Raw genomic sequence first — 19,054 nt, 5'->3', positions numbered from 1 at the left:
GACGAGCTGCAATATATTTAACGAAGCTACCAGGAATGGCTACACATTTAGAAAATATATATCACTTTGTCCAGTCAGGACGAGGTCCTGAAAGTATTAGCAGAGCCATGGAGTACCAGAAAGCGGAGGTACAGGGACAACTGTTACGTTTCCTCATAAACTGTGTAATCAGAAATCAAGACCGGCCTGGGGTAAATTCGGAAGAAATGCAAAAACTTGTCACTTGGGGCCAGAATATATCAGAAGGGAGACATGATAAACAGTTATGTATAGTAGCTATGTACCGAAAGATCCGCAAAGAAGTAGAACGAATACACGAAGAAAGATTAGAGGTAGACGCCACTGACCTAAACAGAGAGGAGGAGGAGCAAGAACCAGAGCAATTAGATACAATAGCTTATGTAGGTAGAGGAAGACCCCATAATAATACCAGAGGTTTTAACGACCCAATACGTCCAATACGTCCAGAATATAATAGACATCTTCCAAACCCTATGCTAAATACAAAATCCCCTGAACACTTATTCCAAGCCGCTGATAAATTACTCCGAGATCGAAGGGGATATCACGTGCTCGATTCCATGGACGAACAAGAATTAGCCAGGTCAGCAGTACAATGGGCTGACAGTCCCGGTGAATACAACGACGATGTACTTGCACACACGTTTCTGAATCTAGACCCATATGAACAGCGTTTAGCTAGTATATACATGATTCAACACCTCCTTATATTATATAAAGGCCAACACTCCGATCCAGGACCCTTACCTGACATATTGACAGAACTACTCACGAATATATGGAGAGGGTCAGGTACTGATTTGATTAAGGAAATTCTAGAATCCCGAAACCAATATTTAAATTTCGTATGCCCAGAACACGTTCCAGTTCCCATCATGGGAAGAAAAATGTATCACATAGATAGACAGAACCCGTTACGCGAAGTACACCCAATTAGAGGTGCCGGTGATAATTTTACACGCGTGTTTGTGTACACGCCTATAACTAAACTGGAATTATTAGAAATGAAGAAAGTAGTACCCAGCCATGACAAGGACCCAGCAGGTTTCCACCGTGAGATAAAAGACATGTTACTGATGGGAGAGTATACCTACCTCGATATTATGAAAATATTAAAGGTCCTATTACCCGCCGGTGTTTATGAGAAACTCAAAGAAAAAGAATGGGAGGTGGGAGACCAAAAGATAGATTGGACGGCATTAGAAAACGAAGAAAAGGCCCGAGCTGCAGGAGCAGGGCTTGGGGAAAAGACTACAGCACTGGCAGGATTACTAATACAGGTACTGCCACGTTTATTAACTACGAAAAAGGAAGACTGGGGTGCAATCTCAGCCTGTAAACAAAAACCAGATGAAGACACTAGTGATTTCTATTCCCGATTTTGAAAAATGTTTTAGTATAAATAGTGGCATAAAAGCCAGTAGTGAGTCATATCCACATCTGTTTGTGACAAAATTAGTTGAAAATTCTCTGCTACAAGTCAAGAATAGAGTATTGAAATTCGAAAGTACCTGGCAAGGTAATACCCCATCACAGATGCTACAGATGTTACAATATCACCACAATAGAATTAGAGAAGAACAAGAACACGAACAAAGACGTATGAAAGATACGAAAATGAAAATGCTTGTGGCACAATCAGTTCCAGCCGATAGTCATCAAAAGGGTGATCCCGCAAGTCCTGCGAAAGGGACATGCAACTACTGTAAACAACCAGGTCATTATATACACGATTGTCCAGTCCTGAAACATAATATTGCCACAGGTAGAACGCATGAGAGACCACGTCCACCTAGACAGGATCAGAATCAACAACAAATCCCTCAGAATGCACAACCTAGGTTAGCTCCGCAACAATTGGCTCCGCAACAGGCAGCTCCACAACAGATCGTAGCACCACCACAAGCGCAGCCTATTGCTGCAACTCCAGCAACAACACAACAAATGTATCAGTATGCACAAACAGATTATCCCGATTATCAGCGATACTCATGAGATAGCCTAGAGAGGGAAGTTGGCTTACCCCTTATAGAGGTTCCTGTAGACCAAGAGGGACCTTATGTACATAGTGAACTATTAGGGGAAGACAGAAAGTTTTTACTTGATACAGGGGCAAGCAGAACAACTATAAGACACAGTGAAGTTCCAGGGGCACCCCTCTCAGGCTCACAAAATATTTCCCTTGGATTCTCAGGAAAACCGATAATAAATGACGTAACACAACCTCTTCCACTTACAGTCGGTCCATTAACACGTACTACAGATTTATTGCTTACTAAATCATGTCCAGAAAACTTGTTAGGTATAAAAACATTGAAAGCTCTAGGAGCCATAATATGTTGCTCTCCGGAAGGAGTACGACTATTTTTACGTGACTTTAAAGGTCACTACGTATCCAGAGACATAGATTACCGGCTGCAGAATTTACCTACACATCTATGGGCACAAGGCCCCACTGATGTTGGTTGCATGAACATTACACCATATCGAGTCACACTAAAGACAGGAGTGGTACTACCACGAATGCGACAATACAAGTTACCTCCAGATGCTGTAGTGGCTTTACTGCAAATCATTGACTAGCTTATTGCCCAAGGAGTGGTTGTGGAAACTGACTCCAATGTATGTAATTCCCCGATAATTCCGATCCTTAAAAGAACGGATCCAAAAGCACCACCAGTATATCGATTAGTTATTGATCTGCGCGAATTAAATAAATGTATTGTACCACAATACCCTGTGGTCCCAGATATCTCCTCATTACTCACAGCTATTGACTCAGAAGCAACGTTTTTCACTGTAATTGATCTCAAGAATGCTTTCTTTAGTGTCCCAATTGATCCGGAAAGTCAATATCTTTTCGGTTTTAGTTTAAATGGACGAAGTTTTAAATTCACACGCGCACCTCAAGGATTTACAGAAAGCCCCAGCATCTATAGCCAAGCACTGAAACGAGAACTTGACAGTATACACATGCCAGCTAACACTGCCTTGCTTCAATATGTCTGATCTGCTGATCACCGCCCGAAGCGAACTTGAATGTGAAACAGCGTCACTGACGGTTTTGAAATTTCTGGCTGACAAGGGGCACAAGGTGTCCCCTTCCAAGCTGCAATTCTGTGTCCAGCGAGTTGTTTATCTTGGGCACTCGCTGTCCAAGGAGGGAAGGCAGCTTACACCCGATCGCATCCAGTTAATTGCTAACATGCCACCACCCAAGACACAAAAGGAGGTGCGGGCTTTTATAGGCCTCACTTCATACTGTAGGCAGTGGATCCCTCAATATGCATTTCTAGCAAAACCACTCATCCAGTTGACAACACAGGAGGCAGCCACATCGACTGTCCTCCCTTGGACTCCAGAACATACACATGCCTTTGAAAGCTTAAAGAAAGCTTTATGTCAAGCACCTGTCCTAGCAACACCATGTTACAGTAAACTGTTTACACTCTTTGTTACAGAACGCGAAGGTACTGCTTTGTCAGTACTCACTCAGGAACAAGCAGGATCACACAAACCATGTGCTTATTTCTCTAGTACATTAGATCCAGTAGCTCAGGCTCTTCCAGCGTGCCTGAAATCAGTGGCAGCAACAACTTTAGCAATCAGACAAAGCGATGCCATAGTGTTAGGACATCAATTGACAGTACAAGTACCACACGCAGTAGAGGTTCTCTTGAACCGCACACAAACACAACACTTGACTATAGCAAGACTCACCGGTTACGAATTAACATTGTTTCAGCCACACATAGAAATCAGACGTTGTAATACGTTAAATCCTGCCACACTGTTACCAGTAGGCGGAACAGATCCATTGGCACATGATTGTGTCGAAGTCATTACTATCACGACGAAACCCAGACAAGACTTGACAGACATCCCTTTGTCAGATCCAGACTTGACATTATATGTAGATGGGTCATGTATGAGAACAAGTACAGGAGAGTTAGTGGCCGCTTACGCAGTCACGACAGACACTGAAGTCATTGAAACAAATTGTATTAACACTTTGTCAGCTCAAGCAGCAGAGCTCATCGCTCTGACACAAGCCTGTATTCAAGCCACAAATAAAAAAGTCAACATATACACAGATTCACGTTATGCATTCGGAGTCGTCCATGACTTCGGCGTACTGTGGCGAGAGAGAGGTTATTTAACTTCTCACGGTGCCCACATCCAACACGGACCCCTCATTCAAGCCCTATTAGACGCCATTCATTTACCTACTGCAATATCGATTATGAAATGCAAAGCCCACACAAAAGTTACCGATATCATTTCTCAGGGTAATGACCTAGCTGACAGAACAGCTAAACAGACTGCTCAGAATCAGACTCACACAACTGACATGACAAAGACAATAGTCCTGACACCAACACATTGCATGACAGTTAAGGATCCTGCCCTTGATGTAATTGACATACAGACACATGCTACACCAGAAGAAATAAAGAAATGGACTGAATTAGGAGGGATCCAAACAGATCAAGGATGGATGACGAAGGAAAAATCTATATGGTTTCTTCCCGACTCAATGGTCCAAGTCATCATTAACACTATACATAGTCCAGCGCACCTAGGAGAAAAAGCTATGCTAGACAGCATTCAACACATTTGGTTCAACAAACACTTGCGAGCCGCAGCGAAACAAAAAGTTCGTACCTGTATGATATGTTGTCAGTTTAATCCAGGTAAAAGCATCCCCGTAGAACAGGGTGGATTCCAAACTCCCGATCATGCTTTTGAAGTCCTCCAGATGGATTATATCCAGATGGAACGATGTCGAGGATTCAAATATGTTCTCGTAGTTGTCTGTGCTCTTTCCCGTTGGACAGAAGCATACCCGGTTTCAGATTACACTGCCCCGACTACTGCCAAACAGTTAGTTCGAGAATTCTTCCCACGGTACGGTTTACCACGTGTTGTCTACTCAGATAACGGCCAGCCGTTCTCATCCGAACTAATGAAACACGTTTCCCTTCTATTAGGCTACCAATGGAAATTCCACTGTGTCCGACATCCCGAGGCGGCAGGTCTCGTGGAACGTCATAATCAAACTCTGAAAATTAGATTGTCCAAAATATGTAGAGAAAAAGGAGTTGATTGGATAGTAGCCTTACCAGTTGCGCTCTTTTACATGAGAATGGTAGCACATTCTCGAACGGGGCTATCCCCGTATGAGGTGATCTTCGGTAGACCACCAAATATGTGGGGGACGCCTATACCTCGTAAAATCACTGATGTTGACTGTAATATGCTGACAGATTACCTGGCTTCCTTGATGTCTGCACTACAATCTTGTCGTTCACAGGTATCCGCAGCTTTTCCCGACAATACTGAGGTGAAACCCCATGACGTGGTTCCTGGGAACCTGGTGCTGGTCAGGAATTTTGACCGGAAGACCCAACTGGATCCTAGGTGGAAGTCACCGAAGTTGGTTCTACTCACCACAAGGACAGCTGTGAAAATCGAGGGAAGGAAAGGGTGGTTGCACTCGAGTCATATCAAGAAATTTTATGGACTACCATCCAGTGTAGATACTCAACCCTGTATTCCCTCACAGACAGACTCAAAGCTTCCCTTGGCTGAATTAACAAAACCAGAACTTTATAAACTAAAATTGAGGTCTAGTAAGTCAGACAATTTGATTGTTTAAGTCCTCTCCAAGGTGAATCGGTTGAATTTGTCTCGTGACATGTATCCTCTAGACCGGAATAGAGAAAGAAATCATCAGATGCTGCTCAAGAAGCATGCGTATTGTAAATCATTTCGTAGTCACTGCACAGTAACATTATTAATTTTGTTTTTTCTAAGTCTTCTGATCATCATTGTCAGCATCCTATTGCACATGTATTACCCTATTCCTAAGCGTGCTTATAATATAACTGCAGAACATTCTTTTAGTGAATTACCTCCACATGAATTGTCTTATAGATTTGCGCTGCGCAATAACACTTTCATTAGTATGCTACATCATTCCCATCAAACCAGCAATGCCACAAATTGTTGGATATGTGGCCGACTCCCTCCCTATCAGAACTATAAGGGAGTTTTGCCCCTCTTTCCCTATCCGTTCACACACAATGGCTCCTGTGGAGCATGGTTTAGTTTGATTAATTCCCTAGATTCAAATTCCGCAGTTTATCAAGACAACTGGGTATGGGGAACCTGAACTTAGTTTTGCTTAAAGTCTGCTACCCTAACAAGGAGGGACTTCCCCAAAAGAACAGGAACTGATCTAGAAAATGAAGTATATGGATTAGGTAATTTTACACTTAACCTTATGATCCTGAACGTTGAATCTGAAGCTACACCAATCTTGCCCGCCATGTCAGTATTCCCAGTAAAAGGGGAATTATGTATAAGAAAGAATGGCTCCATACACATGGGCCATAGTAAATGCATCACTGTAATAAAATTCAGTGATCAAGGCAAGTCTACATTTAGAGCTTCTCGTCATTCCTACTTTATATGTGGCCAGACCGCATATATACGTCTACCTTTAGATTGGGATGGTACCTGCTATATAGCATTCCTTCTACCACCTGTTTTCCTAGCCCCTCCTGATTATCACAGAAATACCCATTTAGTACACAATAGACAGCAGAGAGATCTCCCAATTGTCGATTACACTGAAACAGCATGGGAAAAGTACACAGATTTCAATAAAGGTTTCTTTCCCTATATAGGTACAGTCACTAATAGTAAGCTGATACGTAGATTAACCAGAACCCTTGAAGCAGTAGTGAACGAAACTATTTCCGCCTTAGGCAATTTAACAGAAGAGCAGTCTGCTATGCGGATTGTTGTGCTTCAAAATCGTCTTGTCCTTGACGTCATCCTGGCCGATAGGGGCGGAGCTTGTAGGGTCATCGGATCAAGTTGTTGCATTTTCATACCAGAAAATTCGCCGTCAGTATATAAAGCCATAACCCGCCTTCATAAGATTGTAAGCCAGATACACCAGAGTCCAGGCACCTGGACTTGGTCCGGTTGGTTATGGGGCGTGTTGTCAGCCTGGGGATGGAGAATGCTCTCCTTCCTAGGTATTGGCTTTCTCATACTATTCAGTTGCTGCTTATGTCTACAATGTGGGCCAGCGATTTGTGGTCTGTGTGCCACCTCGTGTATCCCACATCCAAGTTTTCGCTCGAGATCCCGGAAGAAGAAAGAAGAACAAATGATGCTATATGAACAGATCGATGGATTGATGAAGATCGATATCTCCTGAGGGTCCGTAGGGGACAAGGAGGGAATGAGGAAATATGAATTTTGTGATCAGTTATGTCCCCTATCGTAGACCCCAACGGCTCCATGTACATGCTATAAGTACATGTATGTTCCCTCCTGCTCCAGTTTTGAAGACGCAAATATATGTGCGTCCACCGTCAACATGTCCTCTTTCAGATCCACCATGAATGGGTCAGATATTCCTTTCCTAAGTATGAAAGGCCACCGACTTTATGTGGTTCACTTTCCACATTTTACAGATTCAGGCGAGTAGGCCCGAATTCTGTCATCAAGCCTTTTCCTGCCTTCTGCCTCTGAAAGCTCCAGTCTGAGCCTGCATCTGTGTCCATGAACTTTGTCCTACTCCCTGCGCGGCTAACGGTGCCTGATCCAGCCCGTCGCCTGCCAAAAACTGTATTTCACCTTCAAGATTATCTCCTCCGCCCCTCATCTGATGCATTCCTGTCTAGCAGTTTAGGTAAACATTCCTTCAGCTACCGTGCATAGGGCCAGGCCTCGCTGTCCTCATGCAAGTAATTCATAGACCCGTTACCATGGAATATTCCTACCCCCTCGCATCTAGTGTAGACACTTAGACGCTTGTACACGCACTAACAGTCAGTATAGAATAAGATTCTATCCTAAGAGACCTCTCTTTTTGGATAACACAGTTCTTCAAACATAGGATATTAGATATGATTTGGGATTAGGTTGACATAACCCCAGACTTCTGTCTCCACATGTAGAGCTAAATGTCAAGTCCCCTTCACCCTCTAGTTGCACGTCAATCACACGTCATGCGGCTGCGCGCGCATCTCTGCCAAATATTTCTGCTGACATTGCAGGATTCCCTTATGGATCCACCCACTTGTGACATCATGTATAATGACGTTTTCTAGTTACACCTATTCTAGTTACGCATGCATATTTTATTCTGTTTTATCAGTTGTTACGCCTACTACATCTGTTTCACTGTAATGCCTTTTCTATAAAAATGATTACCTGTCAATAATATATGCCCTTCCTTCCTGAACTTTCGTGGTGATGGAATAGAACGCCTACAATTCGAATTGTATTCCTTTGTATAGGAATAAAGCCTTTTAAAACCTCTAATACCACGGATTCTGCCTCTTATATTTACTGAGTTATTTTTGATAGACTTTACCGCATAAAAAATAGTACCGGTAATGAAATATTTACCACAGACTTAGGCATATGAACGCCAGTGAGGTAGATTTTCTGGTAACAGGGCGACTAACTGCTGCCCCCTTTAAAACTTCTTCTTAAACCAAATTACTCACGGTCTTAAACATCAATTACACCTATCCTCCCTTAAAATCTATCCTCTCCCACATCCTAAAAGCCTTGCACCACCGGGCTCGAACATTTCCCAGTTACACCAACAATTATTCGCTGACGGTCATGTGTGTATGGAATGAAAGATGCACATGCAGGAAGGCTTCCATCAACTCCAAGGAACTGATACCTATTCTGCTCCTGACCTCCCTACCACTTCGTCACTACTACAGGAACCTGTATCCAGCAAAAATGACTCGAGGAAACCAAGCTCTCGTGATCAATATATAACCTTCCTCAATACCTCTCAAACCTCTTGTGTGTGAGAAGTCAGTGTCTTCCTGAACAAGACCCATGTCACCTCTGCAGCCTGCACGTTCAATGCCAGCCTCTCCTTGGTTTAACCTATAGCCATAATCCTGCTGCCCATCCACTCTCAACCTAGCTCTTATCTGCCATCCTAACAATTACCGTTAATAAAGAGCTTAGCGTGGTCTTTGATGTCCCTCTACCTTCTACTATTGGCTTAAGAGCCCAACCTTGATGCCACAAGCAACCTCCAACACATTTATAACCCTCCCTGTGAAAACACACCCTTGCTAAATCTCGATGTCCGCTCACCTACTCCTTAGTGACACTGAAACTTATTCTCCAATTCAGCGGTATCCTGTTTTCCAATTTAATTTGACTGCTCTCCTACAGACCACAGCGCCCCATCTAGATCATCACTACATAAATCATTATGTTGCTGAGATATGTCTTCAAGGCACTACATTTCTCCCAAAACCAAAAGAAAGTCAGAGTTCAACAGTGGAAATAAACATAATAAACACACCGGACACCACTGTGAGTGTATCAGGCTGGAGTCAATCAGCAGGAAAGCAGTAGGAAACTGGATGAACAATGCTGGCTACAACAGGACACCGTCAATTGAGTTCATAATTTAACCTGATGTGAGACCGGGCATGAACAGTAGTGTAGAGAAGTCCAAGATCCTCTGACGGCTTACTTGATGGAGTCATGACCAAATAGCACATTGGTTACTGTCCAAAGTTCAAATGGTGCAATAGGAGCATTGCTGGTGTCATGTAGAGTCCATTGCGAAGGTTGCTTTTGTTGTGATGCTTAACTCTTCAAAGACAGATTTATAGGGATTTGGAAACACTTTTCCGAGCTTCTGTGCGCTGTATCTTCCACATGGAGATCAGTGAGTTTCTCACTGTTTTTACAATCAAATGTGCTTTTGTCTTATGAGCTTCATCGACATTGGCCCCAAGTTCAATTTCATGTGCAGGTACGCCCCTTCTCACCCACTTTGGCAACCATGTTGCACAAGCCTTTGACAAAGGTCTTCTACCCTGCAACAATTCAAACGGATAAATCTAAGTTACTAAGTAGGGGTTGGTTGGATAAAACCACACCATGGATCGAACAGCCCATTACATGTCACATGTATTCACCAAAGCACACTGAATGCGTTCACTTAGAACTCTCTTCTTATGCTTGAGCTGCCAATTTACTTGGGGGTGATGAAGCAAACTCTTCAAATGTCTAAACCTCCCTGAAGCCAAAAATATTGCCCTCTCTGTTCACAAATTGAACACTGTTGTGCGAGACAATGTGTTCCGTATACTCTTCTCTCGTGAAAACATCCTTAATGAACTTCATACCATTCCCAGTACTGGGCTCAGCTGTAAATCTCATCTCATGCCATTTACTGTATAAATCCATCATAAGTACTGTAAACTTTGCTGCAGTGGCAATGCCTTAAAAGGACCCACCAGCTCAATCATGACTTTTACCCTAGGTACAGAGGGGGAATCAACTGGTTCTACAAGAGGGGCACAAACTTTGAGTTTCTTTTCATTACTGGTGCAAATAGCGTAAGTGCTCACATAGTCTTCCAACTCTTTGTCCAGAACTAGCCACCAGAGCGTGGCACTAACCCTGCACTTCGTCAAGTTAAATTCCCCTTATGCTTACTGGTGATACCCGCCAACCTCAAATTCTCTGTTAAAATGAATCTGTCATAATGCATCAGAATTCCATTTTCCACCATCAGTTCATCTGATACCTTCACATGCGACTGTGGTGCAAAATTTAAATTTCTTTCTTTTGGCCAACCTAAAACCAGAAACTGCACCAATGTCTTTGACACCTTATATTTCTCATACGCTTCCTGCAACTCTGTCTGAGCTAGCAATCAAATGCTCAACATCCAGCACAGCAACAAATCAACATCACAATTCCACCTCCTTCTCCATTATACCCTACCCTGACTTTTGGAAAGCTGTATAAATACTGTGCCCATCCATTCCTCTCCCAAGTATATGTTTAATGTCAAATTAGTATTGAGGCAAACTAGTGGACAACCTCATGATCAGCGGTATGTTATTCATAACATTACCACCACTGAGTATATAAAACAATGGTTTGTGGTCTGACATATTGGTGACCTTTCTCCCCACAAATATGCGCAAAATGCTTCCACCACCTCCACAAACACATTAAAAGCTCTTTCTCTGTCACGGAAGAACACAACTCTGATTCACCAAGGGCCTGTGAAGCAAAAGAACAAATGATGGACCGAATGCTGAACAAATCAAACATTCACTCCAGTCACAGATCTGGGTTAAATCCATTGTTTTTTTGCATGCCACGTCATTCCAGTTTAGATCAGCCATATGCAAATCAGTCTTGACCCTGCTTGCCATGGGAAAAGTACAGCCCGAACTGCCAGACCAGGTTCTCCCTGGACCAGAAATGAGCTTCCTTGGACCGGTTTCAGGGTATCGCCCCCCTCATCAGCCAGGCTAGCTTGAATCTTCTTTGTGTCAGAACTGGCCACAATTTCACATTGATAGCATAAATTGTTGCACAACATGGCAGTACAGGATCAAAAACAATCCGCGCTTTGACACTTAACAACTATTCTTTAACCCATTCAAACTCCCTTACACTCTCTTGTCCCCACTCAAACACAGCACTCCTCTTAAGCATATTGGCCATACACTATACACAGAATGCATATTCTGGAATGAAATGTGAATAGATTTTGCATAGCCCCAGGAAAGACTTTTGCCCCACCTTGTCCTTTGGTGGTGGCCAATCCTGGATAGTTTTTTGCAAACCTTGATGTGGCTAAATTCCACCTTGAGAGACCACATAACCCAACTACTCAACATTGGTCTTGAAGTACTCCAATTTCACTCTCTTAACCACCACACCCCTATGCTGCAACGTGTCCAAAACCTTTATCATGTTCATCCCTATCTTGTGCAAAAACAGGTACATCGTCTTGAAGGGTCACAACCCCTTGATGTTTTAAACATGTGGTACACCGTGAGCTAAAAAACAAAAACATCCAACATAAACCAGAATGCATACAACTGTACTGAAACATGCCAAAAGGGGAGACTGAAGCAGTGTAATGTTGGGATTCCTGTTCCAGTTCAGCTTAATGGTAATCCAAAGCTAGGTTTTGCTTGGAAAAACACGTTGCCCACCCAATACCCAATGTGACTGAAAACTCACTTATGTTTGGAAGGGAATGCAAGTGCACCCATATCTCTCTGTTTAGTCTGCGGAGGTCAACTGTTATCCCGAGTTCACCATTGCGTTTGTGTGAGACAACAAACGACGAAAGCCATCGAGCGGATTCCACCGGTTCAATGATCTCCAGTCCGCATATACTGTCCAGTTCCCTCTTCCAATAATCATAAATACTAAAGGGTATATTCCTCTTATTATGCTTTATGGAGATGGTACCCTCCTTGACTCTGATCCTGTGTTTTGAAGCCTTTGACCTTCCCTAGTTTTTCTGAAAATACTTTTGGATGTGCCGTGTGGAGCTCTGCCCCCCCCCCCCCCCCCCCATCCCCCACCGCCCTAACCTTGTGGCAACTACAATACAAAAGGTAAAATGATGATAACGCTCCCTCATTATAATTTTATTTGTTCCTTTGCACTGCTTTGAAGCAGTGGGGCAATATTCCTATGCCTTAGCGGAGGAGGCGTTGCTGTTTCTAAATTTTTAACCAGGACTTGAGGGAACCACCCTAAAATTTTCAACCATTTAACTGCTACATCAATCTTCCTGCCCTTGAATTCAAGTATGTCGTCAAAGAAACCCAATAGCTTTATCAGTCTTCATGCCAAACAAAAACCCGTTCTGGTGGTTGAAGCAGTCTGCTTCCCCAGGTGTTATCAGTTTTTCAATTACCAAGGTGATCATCGCAACCGAGTCAACAAGATGTAGTATTTTCTCCCCTACCTTTATGTCAGCATAGGGGCCCACAAAGTAATGGATGACCTGCCTTCACATTTCATGTGCTTATTACCAAAACTATGTCATCCAGCCCTTCATCAATCTGATTTAGCTTGGGTTGGATATAAGCACACTATCCTACCATTGTTACTCTGTTTCCAGCATGGGCTTTCACACACCTTGGTGAAATGCCCTACTTTGTTACACATTCTGCCTGTGGTGTTATTTTGCAGTATAGGCGCTACCTTCTTTTCTATGAATTTAGTATCCATATCTAAAACAAATATTTATTGGTCAATTAAAAAAAAAAAAAAAAAATTGTTCCTATTCCATCCTGGTTTGCCCTACCTTTTTTTAATTTTTTTTTAGGTTGAACAGAACAGGCAGAGTTTGTCTTCCTTTCATCAAGTTCCTTAATGGGTTACAGGGATGTCTCTCTGCTTTAACCTGTCTTAACTGTCTCTTCCACAGTTTAGAAAATAGGTGTGCATATCAATGTTGTGACACACTCTTATAGTTGATGTTCCCCACACAGTGTCGGTACCATTGTTCTTCAGAACACTTGCAGCAAGAAAAAAATAATAGTGTGCAAGGCCCTGTCGGAATGCACAGCATGTGTTCTGAAGGATCCAAAGTGCTGGCATGTCTACCACTAGTGGTGCACATATTACCGTCATAAAATAGTGAAGAAAGATGATAGTGTGGTGGTCTACGGTGTAATGCACAATATAACTTGGATGAAACAAAGAGTAATCCTCTTTGTGTGGATACACATGTTAAACCCACACTTCACTGGCTAGTGAGAAAGATGTATTTCATATAGAGTTAACAAAGACTTTTCTGTCTAGGCACTGGTGCATGCTTCACCACGGTGCATATTTCAGGTGTGCTGGTCCCTGCTGCAAGGCTTGTTACCCTGCAACCAATGCTGAGTGTGATATAAATAAATCCCTTTTCTGTGTTCGAGCCATAGATCAGCAAAAGGGCTTATTCCCCAGCAAGTAAGATGTGCCTTGCTATCAAGATTGCAATTCTGTTTTCTATTGTGATGCGTTGGTGTACATGTGTAGCCCTGGAATGCAGTGACGTCACATGAGCGAAACTGTTAACTACGATGTCAAAAATTTTGTGAAGAAATGGTCAAAACAATCTTACTTGGATTACAGCAGAGGGGTGGTAGATATTGTGGTACTTCTTATTACCATTTCAAGCACAAGGTAAGGGGTTTTATTTTACCCCCCCTCCCCCTTCTAGATCGCTGCTAAGCATGGCGGCCTTTATAGGTTGGGTGCCAATTTATAGAAAAGTGGTAAATCCTTCAGAAATCCTCACTCTAATAGGAGAAAAGTGATCCTATTAGGGTTAGAAAAAAAGGTTTTTGGATGCAGTACTTGGAACAAGCCTGCGAACATAGACTGTGCAATTTATGGAATAGCGATCAGATTTCCTAAATGAATGACGTTTATCTTGAAAGTAACTCATGCGAATTAGTGTTTTATTGCAATATTTTCTGGATGTAGACTTTCTATATTAAGTTATAGTAGATGTTTAATATTCTAAGGCTTTCAGGGCCATAATGTAGTCCCATGTAGCCCCTACGGTGCAGTGGGCTTCCATCCTTCATGGTGCCTCTATTCAGCCTAAGGCCTATGAATATCTGGGAGATATGAGTCTCAGGGCCCCCTCACTACATTCTGAAGGGAGACCCCATTTTTGTGCATTAAAGCCACAGAGGCAGCCGCGGTCCGTGCAGGTAATTAATTATTAAGTAATAATACATTTTCCCCTCTGCATCGTCTCTCGAAATCCCCCCCCCCCCCCCCTCCCTTACCCGGCCCCACCGCTGTTACCTGCACGGACTGCGGCTGCACTGAGGGTGTTTTAACAAATGAGAGAATTGCGGAGAAAGAAAACCACCTAAGGTAAACTTTTATCAGGAGAAGTTTAAACAGGCTTGGTCCAATCTGATATTTAAAATTCATCCCTTCATCTTTACCTTTGAGCTTTTCTAAACTTCCTGCTGTTTTTGTGTAATTTCTTGTCTCGGTTTTGAGATCTTGTATGTTGCGATTTCCTAGATCTGTGATTTTTATTTTAAGGAGCTAATCAAGGACTCTTTTGTTTCAGGTGTCAGTGGTGCTAAGAGACTGCACACTCTATTTTTCTGAGGATGAGGATTCTGAAGACTGGCAGAAAGCGCTTCATGTGGCCCCAAGCAAAGACTGCAATCATTTACAAGAGCAGCTCGGTAAAATCCTTGTTTCTATTACTTAACTGTCAGATAGTAATGTTAAAATGTAGAGTTTGGATTTGATTATCTTTACAAATGAGTTTAATCTTATGAGTTTAATCTTAACATTACGTTTTTATTAACAACTACACTATCTCCTGGTAAAGACAGAGTTCTACATTCTGGAGTGATGGCTCCAGAAATTGAAAAGCTGTCAGTAAGTCAGCAGGTCTCTGGCAGGCACCTGTATGTGTGTCCTCTGGATGTTTGCAGTGATTGTATGGCTATCATGGCTTGCCAGCATCCCTTGTGTGAAGTGACGTCGAGTGAGCGAGTGGCCGAAAGCAAAGTCTTCTGTGGGTAGGATGCCAGTTGTGGTGTCTGCCACAACAGAAGGGTCCTAGGAGCCGGTAGGTAGGCAATCCATCTCTAGCTAAAAGGAGTAAGACCAGAGGAGAGAACTCGTGTGCATAGGATGGACAGAGCTCGGGGTGGAGCCACCAACAAGTTGAGTATGCTATTGGTCAAGCCCATTACTTGCTGAATTGACAAATAGGAAAAAGTAATTATACTTTACTCTGTGATTTGAAACTTTAACAGATGGTAACCATGAATGTGACCAGTAGAATAAATAAATATCCTCTTATTTGTTTCAAACAGCAACATCGTATTATCACTTTTTTCTCAAAACTGTGAATTACTGGAATTAAGCCTTGCGAAATCTCTTGGGCCAATCCGCTGGAGCAAAAACACGTTATCTAGTTTCCAAAAAATGAGATCAAAAAGGGAATACTTCTCACTCCGAATTAATTGCGATGTCTTCCTATAACTGAAACATTCGGTGGTGTTGGGAATCCTAGATTTCAATCTACTAACTTGGCTGTAGGGCTACACCCATTGGAACCCTATAAACGTACCAGCCAACCTACATCAAACTGTAAATGTGGAATAGGTCCGTCCACCACCAACGCCACCTCCCCGCTCCCCTCATGAGAGCTTCGGACCCTAGCTATGGAGAAATGGACTAAGACATGACTGTGCGGGTTTCACAAAAGGGAAATACACAGTGCTGACAAAGCTTTAACAAGTATTTTTTCCCCTCTCCTGGATTAAGATACTTATTGAAAGGCTGCAGTCCTCTCCACAACCAACCAAACCAGGACTGGCAGAATTCTAACTTTAAAGACAAGTAAGGCTGGACTGGCAGAATTGACCCATACAGGCTAGTGCCGTCATGACCCGCTGAATTAAAATCTTTGAGGCTTATTTACATGCCCCTTTTTCCAATATTAAAAGTAACGGCCGCGCGGCACAAGAGGCTTGTAAATAAGCCCCTTTGTGTGGTTCTCTTGTAGTTTAGGGCTCATAGTTTTCTGATTTGGGGCTAAACCAGTGAACGTTTTTAAATTTTTCTTGAATCGTAATATTTCAGCGTGTGTCAAGGAAGCCCGTGCTTCCCACTAATAAAAATATATATCTTTAAATATGCCCAACCGAGTATGAATGTTCAGGGACTCGTGTCTCTTACTTATTGAAAAATACAGACATTTTTAATTTCAAATCTTAGTAAGCGGACAGATAGGCAATATCACTACCTAATGTGCCTTAATTGGGATGTGTCAAGAGCACACCGGCTGTTCACATATGCCCCTGACCCGCGACAGTCCTGATATGGGACAGCTTGGATGCCACTTCCTGTACTGCACTGCATGGCTGTCCCTCCATAACAGGGTGTGGTGGGAAGAACATGCGATCTGTGTCTAACTTTCTATTGGAAGCTAATGATGATAATTCAGATAATGATTTCTAGTGCTCAATAACTAAAATATTAAGATTAACTATTTATGTTAATATTGTTGAATGTCTTGATCTGATTGCTATGGTAATTATGAACAGTTTTAGTAGCTGTAATGGCCGTAATAATAACATTAAGTATAACTGAACCACATTTCATGGAGTTATTACAAATGCGCTAAGATTTTATTTTTAAGACTGCCAACTTTGACAGCGAAGCATAATCAGAATTTCTTTTGAATTAATCAGGTTCTTCAATCGTAGACCCTGAAATAATGATCAATTCTGAAGGAGAGGAAGAGACAAATGTGATAGATCATTATGTCCCCAAAGTAGGAGAAGCACTTTCAAGATTCAACCAGGGTAAGTAAGGACTGAACTGAATGTTCACACAACCACGTTATTTGTCCTCCCATAGAGCACCTTGAACACTAAAGGATGTTTAGAGATCTTATGGTGCAAGTACATTTAATCATGAGACTAGAGTGTGAACCAACTGGACAACCAGGATAAAATCACAACCATTACTTCTTACTGTGTCACAATTGAAACCATCAATTGCATATCAACACGTCATTTCTCTGTAGTTCTTTGTTTATTTGAGCCACCATAATCTTCATGACTTATTTTAAAACTCCTTCGCTCCATTCTATTGTGTTGGTGTCCCTTGGGACTATCAGTATTTCATCATCGTGAATCTATCGGTGCATTCAATAAAAGAATTGCCTCAATATCCAGGACTGTTTATTTTGGGTAATATATTACTGTTTTTGGATAATACATTAGAGTTCCCATACTAGTTGTCCTGCTGAGTTTGTGTAAGTGGCAAGCATATGCAAAATGTTGCCTCTGCTCAAACTACTCTGCGGACATACCTTGTCGCTTCTGGAGAGCCGATTGGAATAAATAAAATTGGGCCTGATTCACAAAGGTAACTTAAACATTTCTGTAACTTAACTTTTTTTCAGTACTGTAAGGAAACAGGCTTTTTGAAGGTTTCCCCCCCACTGTTTGCCCCATTTGGACTATTAGCTGCTGGTGTTTCGACTTTGAGAGTGTACTGAGGCCTGCTAACCAGGCTTCAGTACCATTGTTCTAAGTTATGTTAAATTTGATACACTCAATTGGCAAGTACTGACTTACAAGTCGCTAGTATATGGTACCCATGGCATGTAAGAGAGAGTGTTCACCCAAGGCTGCAGCCCTGTTTGTCCCACTCTGCATGTGACAGAGAAAAAAATTGACCCTAGCCTGCCACTGAAGACTGACAAGACAGTGTGCGACACTGCCGTTTCGACTTTGCCATTATACCTCATGTCAAAGCTACCGCTTACCTTAACTAATATATGCAAGTCTCCCCCAAGGAAGGCCTATAGAGTCCTATGGCAGGGAGCTGTATATTACTAAGTAAGACATATGAATTTCTATATGTCTTAGCTGCAACACTTCCAAATTGTTTTGCTATGGAAAGTTTAGGGGCCCCCGTTGGTTGACTCCAGGTTACTGTCTAGCTACCTAGTCCGGTTAACTTCTGAACGGGACCATCTAACAATGTCAAGTAAGGTATCAAATTAAGTTTGTCATTAAAGCCGATCTGATTCCTAGGCCAGTTTTAAAGTCACTATTAAAGTTAAGCAACTTTTAGAAAGTTGCCACTCTGCAGTCCAGTAGCTCCACAAAGGCACTGACACATAGATGGGTTTCTGACCGCCTGGGGAGACATGTGAACGACTCCCAGGCCCGGAAACAAAGGCAGTTGCTACAGAGCGAGGTGTCACCTCCCCTCCCAGGATGGCCACTCAGGATGTTAGCCCAAAAGACAGGCTTCAGAGCTGAAGCCGCCTTTGAAGGGCCGCTTGTGACAACATCCCTGAGCAGTATGCCTTTTGTTCCTTCAGACATTTAGGGGACAGAGTTAAGGGAGAGAATCCTGTGTCCAAACCATTTTCCCGTGGGTTTGTAGCCCTGCTGTAGCCTTACCTCGAGGGTGGGCTCCTCATGACTGAGGAAGTGTATGCCATTGATGTGATGTTAAACGTATTTATAATTGCTCTTACCTTAGTTGGAGTCCTCAGGCTCCGTACGTTTGTTCTTCTTGTTCTTTGTTCTCACCTAGAATGTGAGGCTGACTGCACTCCACGACTGACAGTTGCAGCTGTCTCGTTGAGGTGGTCGGACGCCAGGTTGTGCTTCCAGTAAAGTACTCCCCTTTA

The 19,054-nt window shown here is 42.6% G+C and overlaps 1 protein-coding gene across 1 annotated transcript in view; it reads left to right on the top strand.

Moving 5' to 3' along the window:
* The window catches only part of LOC146796125 (uncharacterized), a 97,329-nt gene that overhangs the window by 51,646 nt on the left and 26,629 nt on the right, over positions 1-19,054 (top strand). The window contains exons 2-3 of the mRNA XM_085628501.1: positions 14,945-15,065; positions 17,091-17,204. Of these exons, the coding sequence (XP_085484627.1) occupies positions 14,945-15,065; positions 17,091-17,204 (235 nt within the window). The remainder of the gene's footprint in view (positions 1-14,944; positions 15,066-17,090; positions 17,205-19,054) is intronic.

The sequence above is a fragment of the Triturus cristatus genome, chromosome 10 (assembly GCF_964204655.1).
Source record: "Triturus cristatus chromosome 10, aTriCri1.1, whole genome shotgun sequence".
NCBI lineage: Eukaryota > Metazoa > Chordata > Amphibia > Caudata > Salamandridae > Triturus > Triturus cristatus.
This window is presented reverse-complemented; position numbering and strand designations above follow the sequence as displayed.